At 33.9% G+C, this 22942-nt stretch overlaps 3 protein-coding genes across 4 annotated transcripts; 2 read left to right on the top strand and 1 right to left on the bottom strand.

Moving 5' to 3' along the window:
- The first annotated feature begins 1617 nt into the window (after positions 1 to 1617).
- Positions 1618 to 12961, top strand: LOC132197415 (uncharacterized). The gene is made up of 3 exons (XM_059620696.1): positions 1618 to 2055; positions 11592 to 11937; positions 12506 to 12961. The coding sequence occupies exons 1-3, from the start codon at positions 1653 to 1655 to the stop codon at positions 12732 to 12734; spliced, it is 978 nt and encodes a 325-aa protein (XP_059476679.1). The 5' UTR covers positions 1618 to 1652; the 3' UTR covers positions 12735 to 12961.
- Positions 12962 to 13017: 56 nt separating this feature from the next.
- On the bottom strand, positions 13018 to 14221 carry LOC132197416 (peptidyl-prolyl cis-trans isomerase H). Its single transcript, XM_059620698.1, has 4 exons — positions 14066 to 14221; positions 13790 to 13966; positions 13634 to 13729; positions 13018 to 13579 (listed from the first exon to the last, which is right to left on the bottom strand). The coding sequence occupies exons 1-4, from the start codon at positions 14147 to 14149 to the stop codon at positions 13382 to 13384; spliced, it is 555 nt and encodes a 184-aa protein (XP_059476681.1). The 5' UTR covers positions 14150 to 14221; the 3' UTR covers positions 13018 to 13381.
- Positions 14222 to 15400: 1179 nt separating this feature from the next.
- LOC132197414 (high affinity cationic amino acid transporter 1) lies at positions 15401 to 22890 on the top strand. 2 transcript variants are annotated; one of them, XM_059620694.1, is made up of 10 exons: positions 15401 to 15592; positions 18277 to 18506; positions 20080 to 20208; positions 20320 to 20478; positions 20730 to 21121; positions 21308 to 21405; positions 21459 to 21598; positions 21657 to 21929; positions 22039 to 22314; positions 22406 to 22890. In XM_059620694.1, the coding sequence occupies exons 2-10, from the start codon at positions 18278 to 18280 to the stop codon at positions 22549 to 22551; spliced, it is 1842 nt and encodes a 613-aa protein (XP_059476677.1). In that variant the 5' UTR covers positions 15401 to 15592; position 18277; the 3' UTR covers positions 22552 to 22890. The 2 variants fall into 2 exon arrangements, with proteins under 2 accessions (XP_059476677.1, XP_059476678.1); XM_059620695.1 differs by lacking the exon at positions 15401 to 15592 and adding an exon at positions 17048 to 17201.
- The last annotated feature ends 52 nt before the right edge of the window (positions 22891 to 22942 follow it).

Here is a 22942-nt window from a genome sequence, read left to right as displayed (position 1 = left end):
GTGTATTGTATGAAAAGAGAAAAAAGAAATAATGTGAATACATGGAAGTCTGAACTTGTATAATTACACACGCGCAGCAGCAGATACTTTTAAACGTTAAGGCGATTTGACTATTTATCAGAGAGAGACTTCTTCTTGCTACGTGAAATGAAAAACGACGAACGCATATAATAATTGTGTTTCGAGAGAAATAAAAGAGATTCAGCTGTATAGTGATAGGGGTTAAAACAACTGTATAAGGTTTAGGCTCTGCTTCGGAGTTCACATACACAAACACACACACACTCACACACACACAAAAACACAATATTTACTAACTTTGTATGGAAAACTGCGTACATTACAGACAGTATGAGCCAATCTTATGAAATTTGTGTGAAAGTGTATTGTGTGAAAATGGTTATGAACATTGTAAAAGTTGTTCTATTTTGTCCAGTAAATTGATAAAACATGAAATACTAAATCAAAATGCATTTTATTTCAAAAATTTGAAATGTTTCCACTCTTGCAATAAAAAATATTCACGAAGAATAAAATTAAGAAAAATTAGTGCATAATATTTATTTCGCTCCTTTTATATGATCTGAAATATAAATGGAACCATTCTATCTTTAATTAGACCTCTCTGGTTCAGAACTGATTCAGAAAAGGTGCATAACTGGTGTAGAACTGATGAAGAAATGCTTAACCGGTTCTGCACTATTTTATAAATTTGAACAATATTGATACGAACAAATTTTCAAATCCTGATTTTAATTTATTAAGAATAAATAAAAACATTTTGAAACCTATTATATTATATAAAAACATAATAATATGAATGATATTATTTTAAGAACTTTATTCCATTAAAAATGAAAGGCACAATTTTTATTGTTCTTTTTATATTGAACAGATACCAAAAAGCACTACAACTCACTAGGTAAGGAGAAAAATTTGAGACTAAAAATTAACAAGACGCATTAAAAAGGAATATTGATTAATATTTTAAAAATAAAAATTCTTCCCAGTTCTGATTGCTTTATTATAAAATTTCCTGATAAAATTGGTACATTAATACAATATTAAAACCATTTATTGTTAATACCTGAAAAACATGTTTGGAGTGAAGAGAAACCAAAAAGATTATACATGTTATTATTATTGTTGTTTATTTGCCCAAATAGTAGGTGATATGGATGGGGAAATTTTGATCTTGAAAGTTTTAGCAAAATTCTTCGTTCTTTGCAAATGGTGGGACCGTCTTGTTCAAGTATTCCTATATTCTTTGGGAAAATTTTTTTCATAAAAGTTGAATATAAACAATGACTGTAACAACTTGGGGAAATAACCAACAATAATTAGTACGACCAAAATTTGATAGCAAAATAGGATGAAAGACGAGCCATCACATTTTCTTCGCCTGTATAATTTTTTTCTTTAATTTACTGTAAAATAATTCTAAATAAATTTTCTTATCAGATTTCAATAATAAAATTTCCCATTTTAATTATACAATTTAATGATGTATTTAAAAATAATTCTTGCACCGCCTTCGCTAATTGAGAGGTGGATTAGCGGCGGCGGTGGGGACCGAAGATTGGAGAGTTGTGCAGCTCCTGCGAGTGAGGAAGGATCCACCTGTTGTATTTCTTCGCGAGCGACAGAGCGCGATGGTGCCTCCGAAGCGCGGCTCGGACGGCTCGTACTCGTCCTTTTCCTCTTCGTCCGACTCGTCGTCGCGTTCGTCCGGCCGCAACTACGTCGACCCGTGGGACGTGGAGAACGCGCTGTACGTGCGCGGCAAACGCATCAGCTTCGCGTCCGACCCAAACACGTATTCGGCCGCCTCGGCAGCCGTCGAGCCGCCGCTGCAGCCGCCGGCCGAGCTGTGCGGCTGCGAGCCGCTCTACGACGGCTTCGCGCCCGACCCCGTCCGCTACCTCGGCACCTACTGTCACCTCTGCGACGCCGAGGAACTCGAGCTGCACCACAAGCGGAGACCCAAGGGCTCGTCCATCCTGTCCACCAGGGGCTCGCCGCCCACCTCCCTCACCTACAGGGTGCCCACCACAAGTAGGATTTTTTTAATTAATTTTTAAATTTATTTTTAAATAGATAAAAATTTGATTTTCATGAAAAACTCATTTAAAAATACAAGTTATGATAACAGGTGAAAAATTGTTCCAATTCGAATAGAATTTAAACATTATTTAAGAAGTAAAAAATAAAATTATCACTTTGAAGACAATTTATTTAAAAATGGGGGCTTTTCCACTTATATTTTCATCAGCAAGAAAATTTTGTATTCATCAATTTTTAGACAAAAATTAAAATAGAAGAATAAAACATCCTGTCTCTAAGATCTAAAAAATTATTGTAATATAACATTATTATATTTCGTTTGAAATATGATCTTAAGTACTACAATAAAATTGAGCGAACAAACAGTTCATTGTCCGCAGAAGTTTGCATAATAGAAGATTTGATAGGAAGTAAATATAAAAAACGTAGAGATAGAAAAATCACTTTTCTTACTAAACTTCAGTTTTGATGTTAATTGTAAGATCAACAAAATATTGTTTAATTTGATAAAAATTTCATAATATTTTGATATAACAATCATATCAAAGGATTTTACTTTATAAAATTAACATGTTTAGCAGATGCTTAGGCAAAAAATTAAAGTGGATTATGAAGTTAAAAATGAATTAATTTTTATTTAATGAAGAAAAATGAACCTAAATCTCTTTGAGTTTGAAATTTACAAATTTTACTATTCAAAATTTCATTTGTTTTGTCTCTTTCCCCTTTATTTAAATTTAATAACATATTAATATGACTAACCACAATTTCTATCCAATTTTCTAAATTCAAAACCTCAAATTTTTCTGAAAAGTTAATTATATTGTAATAAAAATTAATATTAACAAATTTTTTCAGAAAGAAACAATCATCACTACTTACTATAGCCTTCCTCAATTATATTCTTTCTTGTAATATTAGATTATTGAAATGAATAACCTGAATGAAGGTTAGCACTATCAATTTCCTTTGTTTATAATATCAAAGTATAAAATATAATAACATAAAAAAACAGTTAAATGACATCCACTTCATTAATTCACTGTCTGCTAGATTTTTTTTTACCTTCCAATATTAGAAACAATTTTTATCTTCAAAATCGTGTTACTCACATTAATCAGAGAACACAGTTAACGTGATTTTAAGATACCGATAGATTAATGATAATTTTCATTTTAGTTAATTATAGTTTCCATTGTTTTGCAGATGCAATAATAAATTATTATGCTATTTCTGCAGTTATTAGTCTCATTTGGGTGCACTTTTTAGGCTTTTCTTCTTCATATAATTATTCCTTCCGATTACTTCTTGTCCTGCATTACTTGGTAATTAGTTTCAACTTTAAGTGCACAACTGATGTTTTCCAAATTACTTAATTAACCGAAGTTGGACAAATATATAGTAATTTGATTATTTCATCGATCTACATTGCACAAATTGAAACACAAGAATTAAATGTAAAATTTATAAAAAAAAAAATTGTAAAATGATTTTTTTATGATGGAAAATTGATAGTGGAAATATATAAATATACGAGGCTTTTGGTATATTATTGGCATAGTCAAATCAAGTCTTTGCAACAATAGGAGCCATTTTTGCAGCTATAAGAGAAGAAAAAAAATTAAAAGCAATTAAAAGTTTTAAACAATTTTTTTGTTTTTAGGGAGTCGATCTGACTTCGACAAAAAACATATTGGGCAAAAAATAAAAACAAGAAATCATAAAATTGAAATTTAATTATGTAAACATATTATTTTGCAAATCCAATGAATTAAATAATAATTATGTTGGAAATGCACTTTTCTGCCACTTGACTTTTGATCGATGGAGCGACAAATCGGGCCGGCCCTCTTTGTAAAAAGGATTAGCATGTGAATTGAGCGGTGCGCTTTTAATGACTCTCGCCGGTGTAATGACCTACTCTAGATTTTGTGTGCAGGGAAGAGAAAAGAGTGGCCGCGCCGAGAACTCTTTCGCATTATTTGCCGATCTCGGCGGGCCCTTCTCAAATCGTTTTCAACTCAACGACTCCCAAACAGCTTTTACTTTATTTCGCATCAGTACACGTTCGAGCGGTCTTTTCATGCCCGTCGCTACTGTCAAAATTAAAACATAACAAATTATTGACGCAGCAAAAATTGGAGAAATTTCTTAAATCATTATGTCCGATGAGCTAGTGATCGTTTAATTGTTAGCGTTAAAGTGAAATTTTTCTCTGTGAAGATGTTTCATTTTCTCTTTTGCTCTTTACTATTATTGTCCTTATCTGTAGAGTGGAATTTATTAAAATTCTTAAAATTCTTGAAATGATTTTTTATCTGTGAAAATTGAAATTATAATAAAAAATTTTGCACCAATCAGAAAGTTATAAAAAAAAGAAAAATTCAGAAAAAATGACCGAAGTTTAAGTTTCTTAAAATAATCATCCAGCGTAAATACTTATTCCAATGCCAGATTAAAGATCTAATAAAAATCTACTTTAAAACTTTTCAACTTGGTTAATGTTATGCGAGAAGCTTAAAAACCAAAATGCATTAAAGCGCTCAAACAAATCTCCCTTTCTTGAGTGTCATTTAAAGAAAATATCTTGGCAGCCTAAACAATTTACTTACAATTAGAGTCATTTTGTAAAAATTAAGGTTTTAGACTGACAAGATTAAAAAAAAAAAATGTCAAAAACGAGTTTTTCATTGCTGATCTGATTTTTTTTTCAATTATAGTATCTAAAATCTAAATTTTTTTCAGCTACTAGTTTGGATGTAAATAATTCTAAAAATAACAGTTTTTTCCCCAGCGTTTTCTTTTTAATAATTCAGAATGCAGCAATTTTTTTCTTTACTTCCACGAAGTTGAAAAAAATCTCAGTTCTTTAGTAGAATTTGGATAATTTAAGTATTATGCATATTTTATCGCCCCTCTAATTTAAAAATTTATTTCACTCAGAAATCTTTTGCCAAATTTAAAATCAAATTTTAATCAATCACAACATAAGACAATATTTTACTTATTTTTCCACAATTTAATTTTTTCTGATTTATAGGACCAAGTTTTATCATCCAACATTTTTCCCCCGTCAATTTACTAGAGTTGCGCTCGTTGAAATAACTGGAGATCAATGTACTCAAAAAAATTAATGAGGCGTCACCGTTCTCCGATAAATAAACTCCAATGCTGGTGCACTTGTAGTTAATGCAAGTTTCAATGAGTCGATAAATTCGCTGCTGGTGAAATCAAATGTAAGCGATGATGATACGGGTTTCGTGGCACCATTTTTATTAACTACTATGGTCGGGCGATCTCGCGATTGTACGGGCGCATAAACGCAATTTGGTCCGATGATTGTTGGTCCGACAGCCAATAAGCAAGGATGAGTTGAGGAAAAACTAAACGTGCCAGGCAGGCGTAAAACGAGAATAATTGAAAAGAAGGAGTTTTATTTCCAAAGTAGCTCTCTTTCCTCTTCCTTTGTTCTTGAGACGAGCATGCGAATTTTGGCCAGGTCGCTTTCCCACATCACCAACTTTAAGCGCGACGACGCATGTGAATCAAGTGAGACGAAACATAACACACACTACACTAGGAAAGAAAAGTATAATATGGTAATAAAGAATGAAATGGACGCGTGATTTTGCTCATTGTTTCGAAGCAGCAGAAAGAGAAATTTCTTACAATTTCAAGAAAATAATTTACCATTATTTAGAAATAAAAAAGTGAAATTGCAGTTTCGCATGATGTGGAAAGAGTGATTTTTCTCTATGTATGTAATTTCAATTAATTTTATTGCAAAGTGTCGACGTAATTAAAAACACACGAAGTTGAGGTTAAAAATTATATCAATCAAAGTGTTCACACTTTCGTCAAACCGCAAATTTTCATCACAACTTCAAACAACTGTAATAGGTAAAAAAATCGCTTAACCAATTTTTTTAAAGAAAAATTAAAATTTAAAAATGAGTTGTAAGCAGTCCATCAAGATGGCACTCTTTTGGGGATAATTTTTATGACCCGGTCATCATTTTCGTGATTAGCGCAGAACCTCCTTCTGGAAATCTTGTCGGTTTTGTGTAGGTGCAATTAGCGTGGGATGAATTTCGACTGAATGCATTTTTTTTACTCAGCGTGGTTATAATTTGTGATAATGCACGTCCTGTGGGAACCAGCAATGGTGGGTGATACGAAAAACGGCACACTTTCCACTCTTGCTGCGTTTAAGTGAACCAAAATATCATATTCGGCCACGCAGAGACAAGACGGAATTATGCAAATTATACATACGTGAGAAAATGGATTCGTTTTGTTCTCTTTATAAGCTTCTACTGCAGCTTCTAGAAAAAATTTAATGCTTTCTAAGCGGCTAAGCATGAATTATTGAATTAAAACCAAAAGTGAGGAAAAGAAAAAACAATCATAAGTAATTTGAACTCAAAATTAATACATAAAGCAAAATAAAGATCTGTTATGTAAATTATAATTGATGTCTTAACAGCTTAATCATAATTCAATACAAGAAAATACAAAATGTTATTTTTAATTTTTTACATTATATTAAGTAATTGTGAGCTATATTTAATTAAGAATTAAAATAAATTTCATTGCTATTTTAAAAATGAAAATTGACACAAATATAATACTTTTTTCTCAGTATGAAAAAAATGCAATATTTTTATTTTATCTTCCTGTTTTGTAGTTTAAAGTGCTTTTTTTATATTTTAAATCAAATATTTTTCCTCTAAAATTTGATAGCAAAAAAAATAATATTGAATCACTTGAAGTGAAAAATGGAAGATGAAGAAAAACTTTGATAAATTTTGGTTCAATAATTGCAGCGTTGACCCACATTTGGCTGCGCCTCTGAGGAGCGTTATAGGCAGATGTGCGTTTGATGAATTTCTTATTATAGAGGACTGAGATGTTTAGCGACCATATGTGTTGAGAATTTTATACCAGCGGCTCTATAACTAAGTGGGCCGCTCGCCTGCGTTAGGCCGGAACCTCGATCTCATCAAACGAGTATAATAACCAAACGAAAAAAGATATGCCCCTGTATATTATTTATGTTTGGAGATTTTTACGCACACTTATCTCCACTTTTCACTTTTTGGCCGTTTTCGCCAGAGCAACAGGTTGAAATTTATACAAAATACATAAATGGAGTGGAGATGGAAACAAATTAAAAATAAACCGAAATAATGAAAATTGGTCATAAAAATTAAGTATTTGAATTTTATTAAAATTGTCTTATTCAAACAGTTTGCTCTTTTAAATTGATGAAATTGTTCCATTTTTTCGCCAGTCACAGTTTGGTTTACTATTTAAATGATAGGCTTTATAACAAATGACGGAAGCAATGACAAAGCTTTTTAACTTGTAAAAATTAAAGCTTAATCATCCACTTTCGGCCATTCCAAATAATTGAAAATGAAATAATATATTGTGAATTAATCCTCTCTGCATTCCCATGCTTTTAAATTTACAAACAGCTCAGTCTACCTCATTGACATTATAAAGTTTTATTTTGAATAAAAAGTCCCAATGTCTAATTTATTTTATTTTATGCACATTTCTCTTTCAAATACCTTAAGTCGCTTTGCTGAATTTACTTCTCCGGAAATGAAAATTTTTTAATAACACCTCGGTGATCCAGATAAGCGACTTACAAGTTATGGAAAGTGATATTATTGTCTCTGCCGATCGGAAGGTGATTATTATTTTTATTATTCCACATTGTTCGAGAGCGGTGAAAATAAAAATTTTACTTTTACAATCACTTTTTCCTGTGTGCGTGTAATTATTACGTACTTAATAAAATAATGAAGAAGCGATTGGGTGCAGCATTTTTGTTCTGCTCCACTTGAGCGTGCGTCTCTCCTCAGGTACCTGCAGCGAGTGCGAAAACCTTTCTCCTTGAAATTTGATAGACAAGGTGAAGAAGAAAATATTGTTATGAATTTAAGCGTATTAAGTGTATCTGAATGTCGGTCGCGGTTATGCTAAAAACAAGGCTAATTTCCATGTGCCTCGTGTGACGTATCGGTAATTGCGCGCGTGCTCTGCTTTCCGCTCCGAAGGGAGCCTCGAATTATTATTAGTGAAAGAAACTGAGAGAGAAAGAGAGGAAAGTATTTCATTACTTACTTGATGATGATAGCCGTGTAGTTAGTTGAGAACTGAAATTTGTTCCAAAATGCAAAAACAGCGACCTTTCTTTTTAACTCTGACTGTTTGAAACATCATGTTATTCACAATCATCTTGAATTTTTATTTGAAGTTTTATTTATTCATTTATTATTATTTTTTACGAACATTATTTATTTTAATAGAAACGAATTTAAAGCAGGACTAAAAGGAGGCAAACAGTGTAAAACAATGCATTTTATTTCAATAATGTAAAAGTATTATAAAACTCTAAGTTTAAATATTTTATTTTACTTTTTAAAAATGACTTTTCGTAAAACGAAAAAATCTTTGCATTTCTCTATTAGTTGATTTTTATATGTTACACTTCACATCAAAATTAAATTGCTTCTTAGAAAAAAAACGAGTGAAATTGAGAGGAAATTTGCAAGTGTTGTAATCAAACCAAAATAAGTAAAAGTGTTCAGATAGTTAAGAAAAACAATAGGATGGAGTCACTGAGTTTTTTTTTATGCGGTAAGAGTTTTAAGTTAAGACACTTCCTGGACTTAAAATCGGATAATAAAATTATCTGGTACTCATTGTGCTTTTTGCTCAAATTCTAAACAATGACATACTCTCAATTCGTTCAATATTTAACCAGGAAACGGTCGTTCCACTTGAGTGTCTATGATATTTGCACCGAATATTTCCTTTCATCAACGTCAGCCACGGTAATGATTAATGTTAATGAGAAAAATATTCTCCTTTCTCTATTTAATACACCTCCCTTCGAGTTCATTAACGCTGTCGCGCGCAATTAAACCTTAATTTAGAGCACGCAGGTGTTGGTTGGTGCTCACGAGGGAAAAATTAGATGCAAAGCGCACCAATCGACTCTTTATTATTCATTTGCATTCAACTTTTATTCCCTCTCAAGCAGGAGGAGAAATTTTTCATAGCTGCAATGTGTTTTTATTTTTAATCGAGTTCTAGTTAAGAGGGATAATTGTAGATGCATCAAATGATTGAAAGTAACTGCGAGGAAAAAAATCAACTATGTATTTAATGTAAATAGTTTCAACGTGAAGTGACTGGGAGCATTGAAAATAAAATCCAAAAAATATTTATTTCTTATCTATTATTTTTAAAGAAAAAGAGAGTTATTTGTTCACCTCGGTCGTTTTTTTGGGGAGTAAAAATTAGTACATTTCATGGACATTTTAATGTGAAAAAATTTATCCGGAAATTAGAGTCTTTTAATTACAGTAGATTTTCATTTACATTTTGGCTCACAGTACTTTAAACACATTAATTAGCTTTCATAAAGTACTCATTTATCTTGCGAAGATATTAAATTTAGATTTTTGATGCACGATAATTAATTAAATTGGCCTTCTGCACCACTAATAAAGAACACAGGCCAACAAGGCCTGACCCTAAAAAAACACTTTTTTCAATATAACTGTATCATTTTTTAAATAAATTGTTACTCAAATATTGCTGGTTAAATGAGGCGTGAATTTTCGATTGGCTATTAAAATCACTTTTAACGTGTGTCCTGGATTGTTCGATAATTGCTAAATTTTGGTGAAAGGCGCCAGGAGTAAAACGGATTGCGAATCGAGATTTGAAATTGGCAATGTTTTTCGTCCAGTTGCATCCAACCACAGCGAAATTTATTTCCCATATACACAATAAGGTTGCGAGTAATCATAAGTCACTTCTGTAATTTTTGGCTCCACTCTGACGTATTTAATTTCAATATTGTGTTCAATAATCTTAAGCATAATCTTAAGCAAAACCTGCTTTGGCCGCGTAAAGTTTGATCTACTAAATTTCACCAAAAGCTGATTGAGAAAGTAACGACTTTAAATAAAATTTATCATGATTATCATATCAATAGTAAAATTCTTCTAAAAATAGTGAAAAAAATTAAAGATATTAACTAACAATAACCTGTCACCTTGCTTGAAAGAAATCACTCGGACAGAACTTGAAAGTATTGGTATAACAAATTTAATTTAAAAAAAGTATCACCTTTACTTAACCTATAACTATTTTTATTCAATTTTTTTCTATTTGGCAAAAAATATTATATTGTTTGCTTCTGAAATTTCAGCTTACACAATTTAAGTTTAGATAAATGTAAAAGATGTTTAGTATAAAAATATGTAATTTCACAATTCATTTCTCGCAAGTCGATAAAATAATTGTGGTGATTATTGAGCAGCCTATCGATTGCAACACCTGCTGTGACCGCATAAGGTACAACCACAAAAAGCTCATCGAGAGAGCGACGCAGCATCTCTCTCACGTCTCGCAGCATCTCTTCCGTTTTCCCAGAGAAAACTCACCAAGTGCATTTTAATTCGTTACACATTAAGTTATGCACCGAGTACATATGGCCAAGTCGCTTCATTACAAAACGCGCAGAGCTGCTTCCGCTAAGAGAAAATTATACTTGGTGAGAAAGAAAGAAAGAAAGTCGAGAGATGCTCGCTTTAGTACACAAGTCGCGGGGAAATTAATTCTGGCGCGCGTGCCTTCCTCAAAACTGGTCGCGCTCGCAGATGAGGGTCAACTATGTGTACGACTCGCTTGTTTGTTCGAGTGTCACCGGTATTAAATTTTATTCAAACGAACGAAAGCATCGATCTTGAGAATAGAGATCTCCGAGGGACGGACTTAATTATTTCAAGAGAAATTCGTCCCGCGACTTTTCCTTCAACTCCAATGAAAAAAAACCTTTTATTCAACCTTAAATAATATAGTAGTTTGCCAAAGACTTCTTGGGGAGAAACTAGAAAAGTGAATTTTGTAGTTTAATTTGATACATTTAAATAGATGAATAGAATGCAAAATTAAATTTTGTGTTTTATTAATTTGACGATAAATATGTTTTTTTTTTAATTTCATTAAAATAATTATCAAATTAATTTATTGTGTGAATGACTTTTTTAATTTTTGAATATATATTCAGCAAAAACTTGCACTTGCAAACAATTTTGTTTTAAATTTAAATTATTATATTGCATGTAATAAAAACATAATCTGTCTTAAATTTATACAACTTCAAGTCCTGTTATGGAAAAACACTAAAACTACAAACTACTTCCTTAAGTTCCTTATAAGTAAAATATGGGACTGGGTTTAATTTTCATGGAAAATGGAAAACATAATTGAAAAAATCTTCTGTCATAATCTGCAACAAAAATATGTGATAAAAAATTAGCAAACTTTGAAAGGATAAACACGTTCTTTGAAAATTGAAAACCGGGCGAACCTTGTAGCAAAGAATAAAATGTTTTTCCTTCATGAAAATTATTTGCTCGACAGTTTTTGTTGGACAGAAAAGAAAGTTGTGTACTTTCTTGTGCAAATTAAAATTGATTTCATTGTTTTCATTTCAGTTGATATCGACTCGTGCGAAGAGTGTTCGGCCGCGTCTTGCTCTCCGGTGGCTCCGCCGCCGCCGCTGATGCTCTTCTCGAGCAGCCGAAAGTTGAGCGCCGCCGGCCTCCGGTTGGACGAGTGTCGAGACTGCGAGGACAACCATGGCAAGAAGCTCGTCTCCTTCAGTCCGGCGCCTCGACGCTTCTCCGTGCCGACGCAGCCCAAGTTGGCCTACGTGTACGACGCGGCGCCCAACAGGGCAAAGGCCAAGACGAGTCTGCCCTCGTGGAGCAGCGCCAGGGAAAAGAGCGCCGAGCTAGTCTACAAGGACTCGCGCCTTTCGGACCTCAACCTCAACAAAAGGTTCATAATTTCCTTGAATAAAAAAATAATTAGAAATGAATGAAATAAAATTAAGATTATCTCTAAAATAACCCTGTATAAGAAAAAAAAATGAAGTAAAAATTTTTTCTTGTTAAGAAAATAAAAATTAGAATAATACTAAATTTAGTACCAAATAAATGTGGATATTATTATTAATTTATGGAAATCAAATATTTTTTCCTATAGGATAGATTTTTTTCTCAAAATGAAATTTCAAAATGTCAGAAAATGATGTCTGATGTCTTAAAATTTATATATTTGTTTAACGAGGAAAATAAAAGTTTATTATATATTAATTGATAAAAAAAATTGTATCAGCTGTATATAATTTCATAAAATATTTAAATCTACGTTAATTTGGATTAAAATTAATAGCATAATTGGGCCAACTGCGTATATACCCTTTTTGAACAAATAACTTTTTAAGAAAACAGGAAATTCTTGAACATTTTCGGAATGTTTTAAATATTCCAAAAAAAAATATGTATATTTTTTTATCCAACAGATTTCAATAAAATTTAATCTGTATTATTTTTTAAAACTACAGCAGGTGGGAAAGGACACGGCGCACTAGTTTGGCCCTGCCAGTCGCCACAGGTCTGCCCCAGACCTTGGTTGAGTGCGGCTGTTCTGATCACGAGGGCCCACATGCGACTCTTTTGGCACCGCCGAGACACCCTTGCCGCTGGGGCATGGCCAGGTCGGGCCACGTGGCCATCGACTACACCAACGCATGGATGTCTCTCGCTAGGAGGATCAAACCGAGCAGAACGTGATGGAGTTGTCCATGAGATCAAATATATTCCGATTAATATGCTTTTGTGATTGACAGATTTTAGAAAAATTATAATTATATGTTCTGGCCATGTCTGCATAATTTACAACAAATTTGTTTTGGAAACACTAAGATTAATTTAGAGATAATTGCTCTCCTCAAGAGAATCTATTATGTATATATTTATATAGTTTAATTACTTGTTTTCATGATAAAAATAAATAAACAATAAAAAATTTAGTTTGTGTACTTTTTTGTCCAAATAACATAACATTTTATCAAGGGTGGCAACTTATAGAAAATCCAATATAATAATTCATCTAAATTTTCAACTAGTTTTTCTGTAGTTTTTAAACATTAAAAACAATCTTATTCTAATAAATATCCATCCACGTAAAGAACCAATTAATCAAAATAATGAAAATACTTCTGAATTGATAATGTCAGAGGCCTAAAATAAAGAATTTGAGGAGCATTTTGTGCAAAATTTAACTTTAAAGAAAGATTTGATATTACTTCCATCCCTTTTGAACATTGAATCAAAAATAACAGCTACGGATTAGTAAGACGGAAATTATTTTTTAATGTGACACTGGAAAGTCATAAATAACTCTTGTTCAATTCTCACATTTCACCTCAAAAAACAATTCACATTTGTCCGCACTGTGTGATGGTGACCGGAATTTTGGGTTTGTTGTTGGGGCCGATGGGAACATTCTCAACCTTGCGCATAACCAAGAGTCCGTCGATCACTTTGCCGAAGACCACGTGCTTCCCGTCTAAAAAGTTGCACTTGGCACATGTTATGAAGAACTGGCAGCCGTTTGTGTCTTTTCCACTGTTGGCCTGAAAATTTTCAAAATCAAATGAAATCTTTGGTTTAAATGAAACAAAAAGTACCATTGACAAAAGACCTGGCGAGTCGTGTTTCAAAGAGAAATTCTCGTCTGCGAAGGAAGTGCCGCCGTAAATGCTCATCACTCCTGTTCCATCCCCCTTTAATCATATAATTATTATAAGTTTTATTAGTTATAAATTGGAATATTAATAATTTACATTGACAAAATCGCCCCCTTGGATCATGAAGTCCTTGATTACTCTGTGGAAGGGCGACCCTTTGAAGCCCATCGGCACTCCGTCCCTCCGATATTCGCCGGTGCAAAACTGTCGGAAGTTTTCACTCGTCCTTGGAACGACATCAGCGAACAACTCCATCACCATACGACCGATTTCCTACAAAGATTGAAAGAATTTATTGCAAAATGTTATTTACTTTTTCGGGAAACTTCCCAAGTTCTTTTCCAGAATATGAAATAAAAAATATGTACATACCGTGTTTCCGACCGTGATGTCGAAAAACACCACCGGATTGTTCGGACTTCTCAAGCTATTTTGCATCTGCTGCCACGTCGGCATCTTCTCGGAATTTTTAGTAAATTTCAAATTCGGAAACTGGAAAACGCCGGCACTGACTTGCTGCTTCACTTTCTAGTCAAAAATCAAAACAACCAACAAGTAAACAAAACAAAAATGGTTCAGGATGGGCCACTAGGTGGCACCACCCTGCAGGATCTGACGTGAAAGGCGCTCAAAAAATGCATTATTGTAGCACATTATTTTATAAAATATATATGCGTGCGTATTATAAATTAAAATTAAAGCGAAATAAAAATTCAAAATAAAATTTTCCTTTATATAATTTATATTATGTTCTTAACATTCAACTTCATTCAGTATTTTCTTCTTAATTTCTGGCTGGAAAGTTAATTATTTTGTAAATTAATAATTTTCACTTTCCACGCTATTTTTCTTTTCCGGCACAAGGAAAATTTCTTTTTTATACAAGAAAGATGACTCTTTTAAAAAAATACACATTGATTTATATTGTATAGGGGGGTTGTTTTCATAAATAATTTTACAAGACTTGCAATAAATTAAAAATCAGGTGTAATAAAAGGCCTGCTAATCAGTTACATAGCCTCTAGAAAAATTAGAACGTAATGAAGACATTTAATTTATGCTCAAAATCTAACTAATACAAGGTCACCTTGTTCAGCTGGAACTTCCAGAAGTTTAAGAGAAGGACCACTAAACTTCATACTTCATCACGCATACTTTTTAGTATTTTTCTCCTTTCGTTTTGTCATGCTGAATAACAAGCTTAAGTTCAGGAGCGATGGCAAAAATGTGTATAAAAATTTATAACATAATTATCAATATCATAATCATAATTAAATAAAATTTATTATTGTAATCACATGCAAAGATAAACAGTTTGATCAAGATGATGAAAAAAAAATCCTAAAAGTTGACATTTTTTTACGAACTAAAGTAATTATCAATGTTCATGAAGAATAGTTTTAAAAAAGTGCGCCAGTTAAAAACAAATTCTCGCATTGTAGTTATATATATTTTTTTTTTAAATTCAAAAACATGTTATGTGTATTGCCTAAAATAATTATGAAACTACAGCAATTACTACACGTTTTATAAATGAGAGTCGTACTTAGCGCCGCGTGCATTGTTATAATCTCGTCCCCACGCCTCTATAACACAAGGTCTACGACAGGACGCGGCAATAAATCACAAATACACGCGAGGCCCTCGCCTGTCCATTTATCCATCAGAGTTCAAGTGTCGTCTTCGTACTTGCGGTTTTAGCGAAGCGAATCTCGTTGCGAATCGCCCTCAGGTGCGCGGCGAGAACGGAGGCGCGCGGCAGGTATAGAGAGGGGGCCGCGACTTGCTCGCCGCCACTCTCCGCGGGTCAACCTTTGACAGTCTCCAGTTCGCTTTTTGGCCGACAACTCCAGTCGCACCTCATCGGGATATAGGCCGACGAGACACTCCAAAAAGCAGGTGAGAGGGTTTTTTTTATCCGGGCTAGATTATTTGGCACCAATTCCGCGAGCGTCTGGAATTGTTTTTAGGTGACACACTTTCAGATCGGATATTGGAATCGGAATGTGTGCGAGCTGCGCTGCCTTTGGCAGAATAAGAAGCATTCACTCGAACATCATGCACATAATTATGCTCGTCAGGGAACTATAATTATAGTTGTATTAGTCAGCGCCGCCTTAATTCGGAATAAAATTCTCACATTTCTCACTAAATTTTAATCCTTCGCAAAAAAGTAATTTTGTTTATTATCTAAATAGTTTCGCAAAATGCAAATTGGCTAAAGTTTTATTTTTATAAATTTTAATTTTGCAATTACATTATTTTGCATCCTCGCTGAAGTTTCGCTTCACTTGCGATGTGGGTGATTTGCAGCAAAGGTCAGTTGAGGCTGTTGTTCTCCGCTGGCGATCGGAATGTCTCATTATCGGCTGTAAATAAACTCGGTCGCAATGGGTCGCAAGTATAATCCGTTCAAATCTCTCTGTATAATAAAGGTTGACATAATTTCTAGATTGAAAAGTGGAAAACCTGAAATATTATAAATTAAAATTTAAAACTCCAAAAGATCTGAAATCTAATAATATTAAAATTATATTTAATTTTGCGACCTGGACAATCATATCCTTAACCGACTAAAACATTAAATCAGCAGGTACGCATATTTTCAGCATAATTTTAATCACAGCTGTTTATTAAATCTGTACATATTTGGCTTTAGGCTATAGGATTAATTGGGATAAATGAGCTAAATTGCACTTTAGCGTCTTGCCAATTAAGTCCAGAAAGGTCCACTGTTTCATTTTTATGGCCAATCATTAGGGAGGAGGCGCATTTCCTTTTTTTTTAAGATAAGACACGATTGGTCTGTTTCTGGTTCTGGGCAAGAGATGTTTTGCTGAAAGTTCGTCGCAGCGTGACTTCCAAATTATCGCTCTGCTGGACGCGTCACCTTCAACTTCTTCGTTTAATGACTTATTTCCTCTTTGCATCATTTTCTCAGAGAGATAACTATGGGAAAAGAGTATACATAAAAATTTAGCAAACAAGCCTTGAAATATAAACTGAATTCAAAGAAATATTAAAAGAATCCGACATGGTCATTATTAACACAAAATTAAAAGCGAAATACTTTACTTCTCGAAAAAGCCAGCTAGTCTATATTGAAATCTTGAAAAGTTTCCAAATTTTCTTCTTTATCAATAATTTTCCTTCTAAAAATTGTTGCCAAAACTTTCAGTTAAGCATTTCCAAATAGCAAAGCGAATTATGGCAATACCGAACGTTGCGCTTTTCAAATATTTTGAAAAATAAGAACACGTCACATTCTGCGGTTTTCTAATGCTGGTCGACGCCAGTGAAATTTTATGCAGCGGTGCGGCGATAATAAACTGAAAGCGTTCGCGACTTCCTTGCTGCCGACACATGACAACAAAGTCTCTTATTATTTTGCCGCCGCCAGAATCCATTCATCAATTTGCGGCGGATCCACACCTAGTTCTCTCTCGATCGTGTTCGCGACAAAGCACTCTGATATGTGACCAACACCGCAACCTTTGCATAATTAAAGGTGAGCTCCGTTCAATGTCACTTATTGCCAGCAAGCCGTTTTTGAACCGAGCTAAGAAAAAGCAGAAACGTGTTTTGGCGTCTTGTTACATAACAAGTATATCCAGGGCCTTTTAATATATTTTTTTTGCATGAGATCATTTTTGGCAAGGTTTTTTGCTATTGAAATTGATCAAGGTTAATTTGATTTTAAATCCTGATAAATTTTGTCAACGCATTGCAAAATATTAATTGACATCGGTCATTCAATACCCAATTCAAAAAATGTATATTACAAATTTCAACGAAAAAAAATCTTTTTATCAATTTATTGAACTTTGTTTTGATTTTTTAAGTTTCAATTTATTCATTGTTAATGCCGTGTGTTTCTAACTTAGAAGATATCAAAACAGGAAGAAAAACAGCAATTAAGTTAGAAGGAAACTTTTTGTGGCCAGAATTTAACCAGCCGAAATAAAAACAACAACAGCAAAAATCCCCTAGTAATACGTGCTTAATAAAATATTACTGAAAGTTAAACAAGGAAAACGTGCTCTCAAAAGGTGTTGGGCGGCGTCTGCTATGGGATTCCCAGCGCAAAAGATACAAACATAATCATATGAGACCCGGTTAGCACTTTCTGTATATCTTATGCCAACATATCTCTTCTCAGTTAAATAAAATTTCATTGCGTGACAAGTGTGCAAAATACAAGTTTCAAGAAAAAGTTTACTGATACATCACAGGGCATTCTCTGCACAAATACATTATTGATACAAATCAATTCAAAAATAATAACATTTTAACAATAGAAGGGACAAAAATTTAATTAACAAATTTTATAAAATTGTTGATGGTTAAAATTATTTCTAAATTAAATACCATTAAGTTGAGGTTTTTTTCAATGTCACATATTATTATTTGAATAGATTTTAGCTCTCATTAATCTCGTGTATTGTATTTTAGAGATTACAAAAATTGTGGGGGGTTAATTTATGGAAAATTTCTTACTTTTATTTTTCCTGACGAGCAAAAACATTTATTTATGCATATTTATTTGATATTATTTCATTATTATTATGTTTGTTTTGGTGCAGAATGGCGGCGCGGATTCTCAGCGTGATGGGCCGCCGGAAGCGGATGGAGGACGACGCCGAAGGCTCGCAGTTGGCGAGGGTGTTGTCGGTGCTCGACCTGACCGCCCTCGGCGTCGGCAGCACCCTGGGCCTCGGCGTCTACGTGTTGGCAGGAGCGGTGGCCAGAGACACGGCCGGACCTGCCGTCACCTTATCTTTCTTGGTTGCAGCCATCGCGTCAGCTTTCGCAGGTGAGCCATCCAAATTTTGTTTTAAAATTATTGAGGGCGATCCAAAAGCCTAACCTGGCCCAGGCTAACTTGACTTAACCCTGGGCTAACTAAGCCCACCAGCAAAATTGAATGGCGGGTTAAATTAGCCCAGGACAGGTTAATTTAGCCTGGGTCAAGTTAGCCTTTTGGATCGCCCTCAATTGTAAACAAATTAAAATTTTCAAAATTTAAAATCACTAATGATGCAAAATTCATTCAAAAAGTTAAATTAATTCAGTGAAACGATATTATTTTATAAATACCTTACATTATAGATTTTGGTTTTAGTTTTTCAAACTATTATTTTATCATTGAAAGCAACCAGAATCATTAGACAATTTATAATTATTATTATGCTTAAAAAATTTGATTCACCTGCAACACTTCTTAATGAGGTTGGGCGGCAGTCAAGCGACTTTTCATTAATCTAGGTCAATCACACGCACAAGATGAATTGCAAAAGAGGAGAGTGAGTTCCTCTCTATTTGTTTAAACTCATTTTCTTTAAAATCATCAATTATTTATTATTTATTTTCCTTTATTGTATACTATTTATACAAGTAGATTTTTATTTTAAGAAAACAAAAGTTGAGTATAATATGCATGAATCCATATTTAGCATTTATTTTGTTGCATCAGTGTCTATGTTAGTGTGGTTTGAACGCACAATTCACCTTGACCAGCTCTCAGTGCGCTTCATATCAACTTTAATAGCAGTAAAGTAATCGACGGCGTCTGAACTACAAAACCGCACCAATGTCAATTAATAGGCGACTTGCCAAGAGGCACGTGATGAGCTTTGTTATTTATTATTTTTCTATCGCAAACAGGAAGTTTTTTTATCTGAACTAAGCAAATAACTGAAATAACATTATAGTTAAAAAAAACCCATCAAAATAGTCAAAATAGTATTCATTCTTTATTTTTAAGTTTGATAAAAAAAAACTTTGTAATTATTTTTCAAATTATTTAAATATGTTTTAGTGATTCTTCTTTGTTAAAATCGGTATAGATAATGCTGTAATAAACTGCCAGCTACAAGACTTTTGCGTGCTTTTAAAATATGAAAACTAAAGAACATATTTTTAAGAACAAATTTATTGGTATTATTCAATATTTGTTTCTTCAAAATTTGAGTTTATATGAAAGTAAATTTCCATCTTTGTTTTAAATTTCACTCCACATTTTATTCTGGGTGGACGCTTGTGCTCATTTGTAAAGTGACGATTGCGTTGCACTGCATTCTGATAAAAAAGTGACGCGAGATAGAGCCTTATTATATACTGTCGCAGCCATTCTCTTGGTGTCTTGCACGTATAATTATTTTCTGAGATATGCCACCCCTTCGTTCAGAAAGTTGCGTTTGTGGAACAGTAAAACTAAAAAGATAAAATTTATTCACCAGAAATTGTTGTAAAAAGTGGAGTTTTCATGTTTATTTTATTTCTACTGAGAGAAAAAACTAATCAAAAAATAAAATCTCAATTTTCAATTCTATTTTGTTATTTGTTACCCCACATAATTCAAACGTTTGCCAATTATTTTTTTGCAGCCCTGTGTTACGCCGAGTTTGCAGCCCGCGTGCCCAAAGCAGGGTCAGCCTACGTCTACAGCTATGTCAGTGTTGGCGAGTTTGTCGCCTTCGTCATCGGCTGGAATCTCATCCTTGAATACGTCATTGGTGAGTAGAAAACAATCGGCGTTTTTCTTCAAGCAAAATAAACAAAGAATTCTCCATCAAACTTGAATTTAATTTATAATTTTATATGGTTTTGATTTTAATGTCATCCAGGCACGGCTAGTGTGGCGCGCGGAATGAGCAGCTACATTGACGCGTTGACAAACTACACAATGCGAGACGCGTTCATCAGCATCTCTCCAAAGTGGGAGATCGATTTTCTCTCCAAGTACCCTGACTTTTTCTCATTCTTTGTGATCATGCTGCTAGCAGGTGATTAATAATTTGAAAAATTTATTTCATAAAACACGGAAAATTATTAAATAAATGCATAAAAATGTTAAGAGCTGAAGATTTCCAGAATTTAGAAACTGAACATTTCTATGTTATAAATTAAACAATCGAAATTGTTAAAAAGTAGAAATGAATGAACTTTATTTTAAAATTTCTCAATTTTGTTGTTTGTTTGTTTTTTAATTTTAGTTAGGTGGAAAAATAAATGAAGTTATTTTAATTTTTAACAGTTCTGCTGGCAACTGGAGTGAAGGAGTCGACAATGATGAACAACATTTTTACCGCGCTTAACCTGATCACAATTGCAATTGTGATCGTCGCTGGTGGCATCAAAGCAGACTTCAAGAATTGGAACATTCCCAAGGAAAGCATCCCTAAGGAAGTGAGGCACAGGGCGGGCGAAGGAGGGTTCATGCCCTTTGGGTTCTCCGGGGTGATGGCCGGTGCGGCCAAATGCTTCTACGGCTTTGTGGGTTTCGACAGCGTGGCCACGACCGGTGAGGAAGCGCGCAACCCGCAACGCTCCATTCCTCTGGCCATCGCCTTTTCTCTGGTCATCATCTTCTTTGCCTACTTTGGAATTTCGGGGGTGCTCACCCTCATGTGGCCCTACTACGACCAGGTCAGCATTTAATTTGCAAAAAAAAAAATGCACATAGATATAAAAATAGTGATGAACATTGTTTATTATGGAATGGAATCATTTTTTTTTCTGATTACCTAATAAAAATAAGTTGAATTTTTTAGAATTCAAGATATATTTTTTTGCAAGTTTTGAATTTAACTATAATGATTTCTTTCATTTCAGGATCCTGACGCACCCTTCCCATACGTCTTTGAACAAATAGGGTGGCCGGTGATTAAATGGATAGTCACTGTAGGGGCTATTTTTGCTCTTTGTACCTGGTAATTATTAAATTATTATTATCATTGTTTAATTTTAAAACAATTTTTTGCAGCCTTCTTGGAGCAATGTTTCCCCTGCCCCGAGTTCTATATGCCATGGCCAAAGACAGACTTATCTTCCACAATCTGTCGCGCATCCACCCCCGCACCAAAACTCCTCTTGTCGCTACAATTTCCTCAGGCATCCTTGCAGGTTAGTATTTTTCCCCTAATTTTTGCGTGCTATTTTTAAAGATATATTTTTCTTACAGGTTTAATGGCCATGTTGTTTGATCTGCAGCAACTGATCGACATGATGAGCATTGGCACCCTGCTTGCGTACACCATCGTGGCGATTTGCGTGTTGGTGTTGCGATACCAGGAGTCGGAGGACCCTGCGTTCCTCTCGATCGCCGCCAGCAACAAGGCAATCAGTAAAGAGAGTGAAGACAATCACCTTTTTGGACACTTGTTCAACTACCCACTCAAGAAAGTGCCCTCAGCCGTCTCGTCTGCCATTTCTAAATGGGGCATTTGCCTTTTCAGTAAGTTTTATTTTTAATTCCATTAATTAAGAAAAGTAATTTAAATAATTAATGGATTTGAAAAATACAAAAAATACACAATATAAATGTTAAACTAATTTTTTTATAGGTGCATTGGCGGCAGGATTATGCGCTTGCATTATTTACTCGGGACACGACCTTGTCCGTGGACGATTGTGGACAGTTGTGCTGACCACTTTGCTAGCCCTTTCCCTGCTTTTCATCCTGGTGGTGATTGCCAGGCAGCCAAAGGCGCGCACAGACCTCTCCTTCAAAGTGCCCTGGGTGCCAATCATTCCTGCGCTCAGCGTCATTTTCAACTTGTACTTAATGCTCGAGCTGGACGGACACACGTGGATTCGATTTTCAGTGTGGATGGCCTTAGGTAATTATAAGTTTACTAAAGTGAAAATTGATTTTAAATTTTTTAATGGAAGTTGAAATTTCTTATTTAACATTTTGCTGGAACACTCTAGGTTTCTTGATTTACATCTGTTACGCCATTCCAAACAGTGAAGAAGGACGCCGAAGAAAAGAGGACGAGATCGCCAAAGAGGCCTACACAAACGACGCCTTTGCTGACGACAATTTGAAAAAAGACAACGTGACTTCAAAGTTCTAAATTTCTTATGCGAAAAACACGGAAAATTGTGATTTCTCAAAAGCGCCTAAAAGACTTATTTGAACTGTGGTCCAGTAGATAGTTTTTGAAGTGTCGATATATTAACATTTTTTTAAATTTAAATACGGCCTGCAATTTATTTATTGTGAAAACATTGTGATTTGCTTGTGAAACTGTTAGTGTTTTTCATGAATAATTAACATCTCTATAGCTATATATCCTGCATTTGACGCCGTGATGCTACTTATTGTCACATGATCTTTACCTTTTTCAATCAAATAATAAATTATGATCAAGATTTAATGTTATAGGTAATAAAATTTATTTATGTAAATAAAATAGACAGTTGCTTGATTCTTGATTTGCTTCATAATGCTATAAACAGTGACGA

Source organism: Neocloeon triangulifer, unplaced genomic scaffold (assembly GCF_031216515.1).
Source record: "Neocloeon triangulifer isolate White Clay Creek 2 clone unplaced genomic scaffold, ASM3121651v1 ptg000012l, whole genome shotgun sequence".
Classification (NCBI taxonomy): domain Eukaryota; kingdom Metazoa; phylum Arthropoda; class Insecta; order Ephemeroptera; family Baetidae; genus Neocloeon; species Neocloeon triangulifer.
The sequence above is the reverse complement of the archived record's forward strand: the minus strand, read 5'-3'. Positions and strand labels throughout refer to the sequence as shown.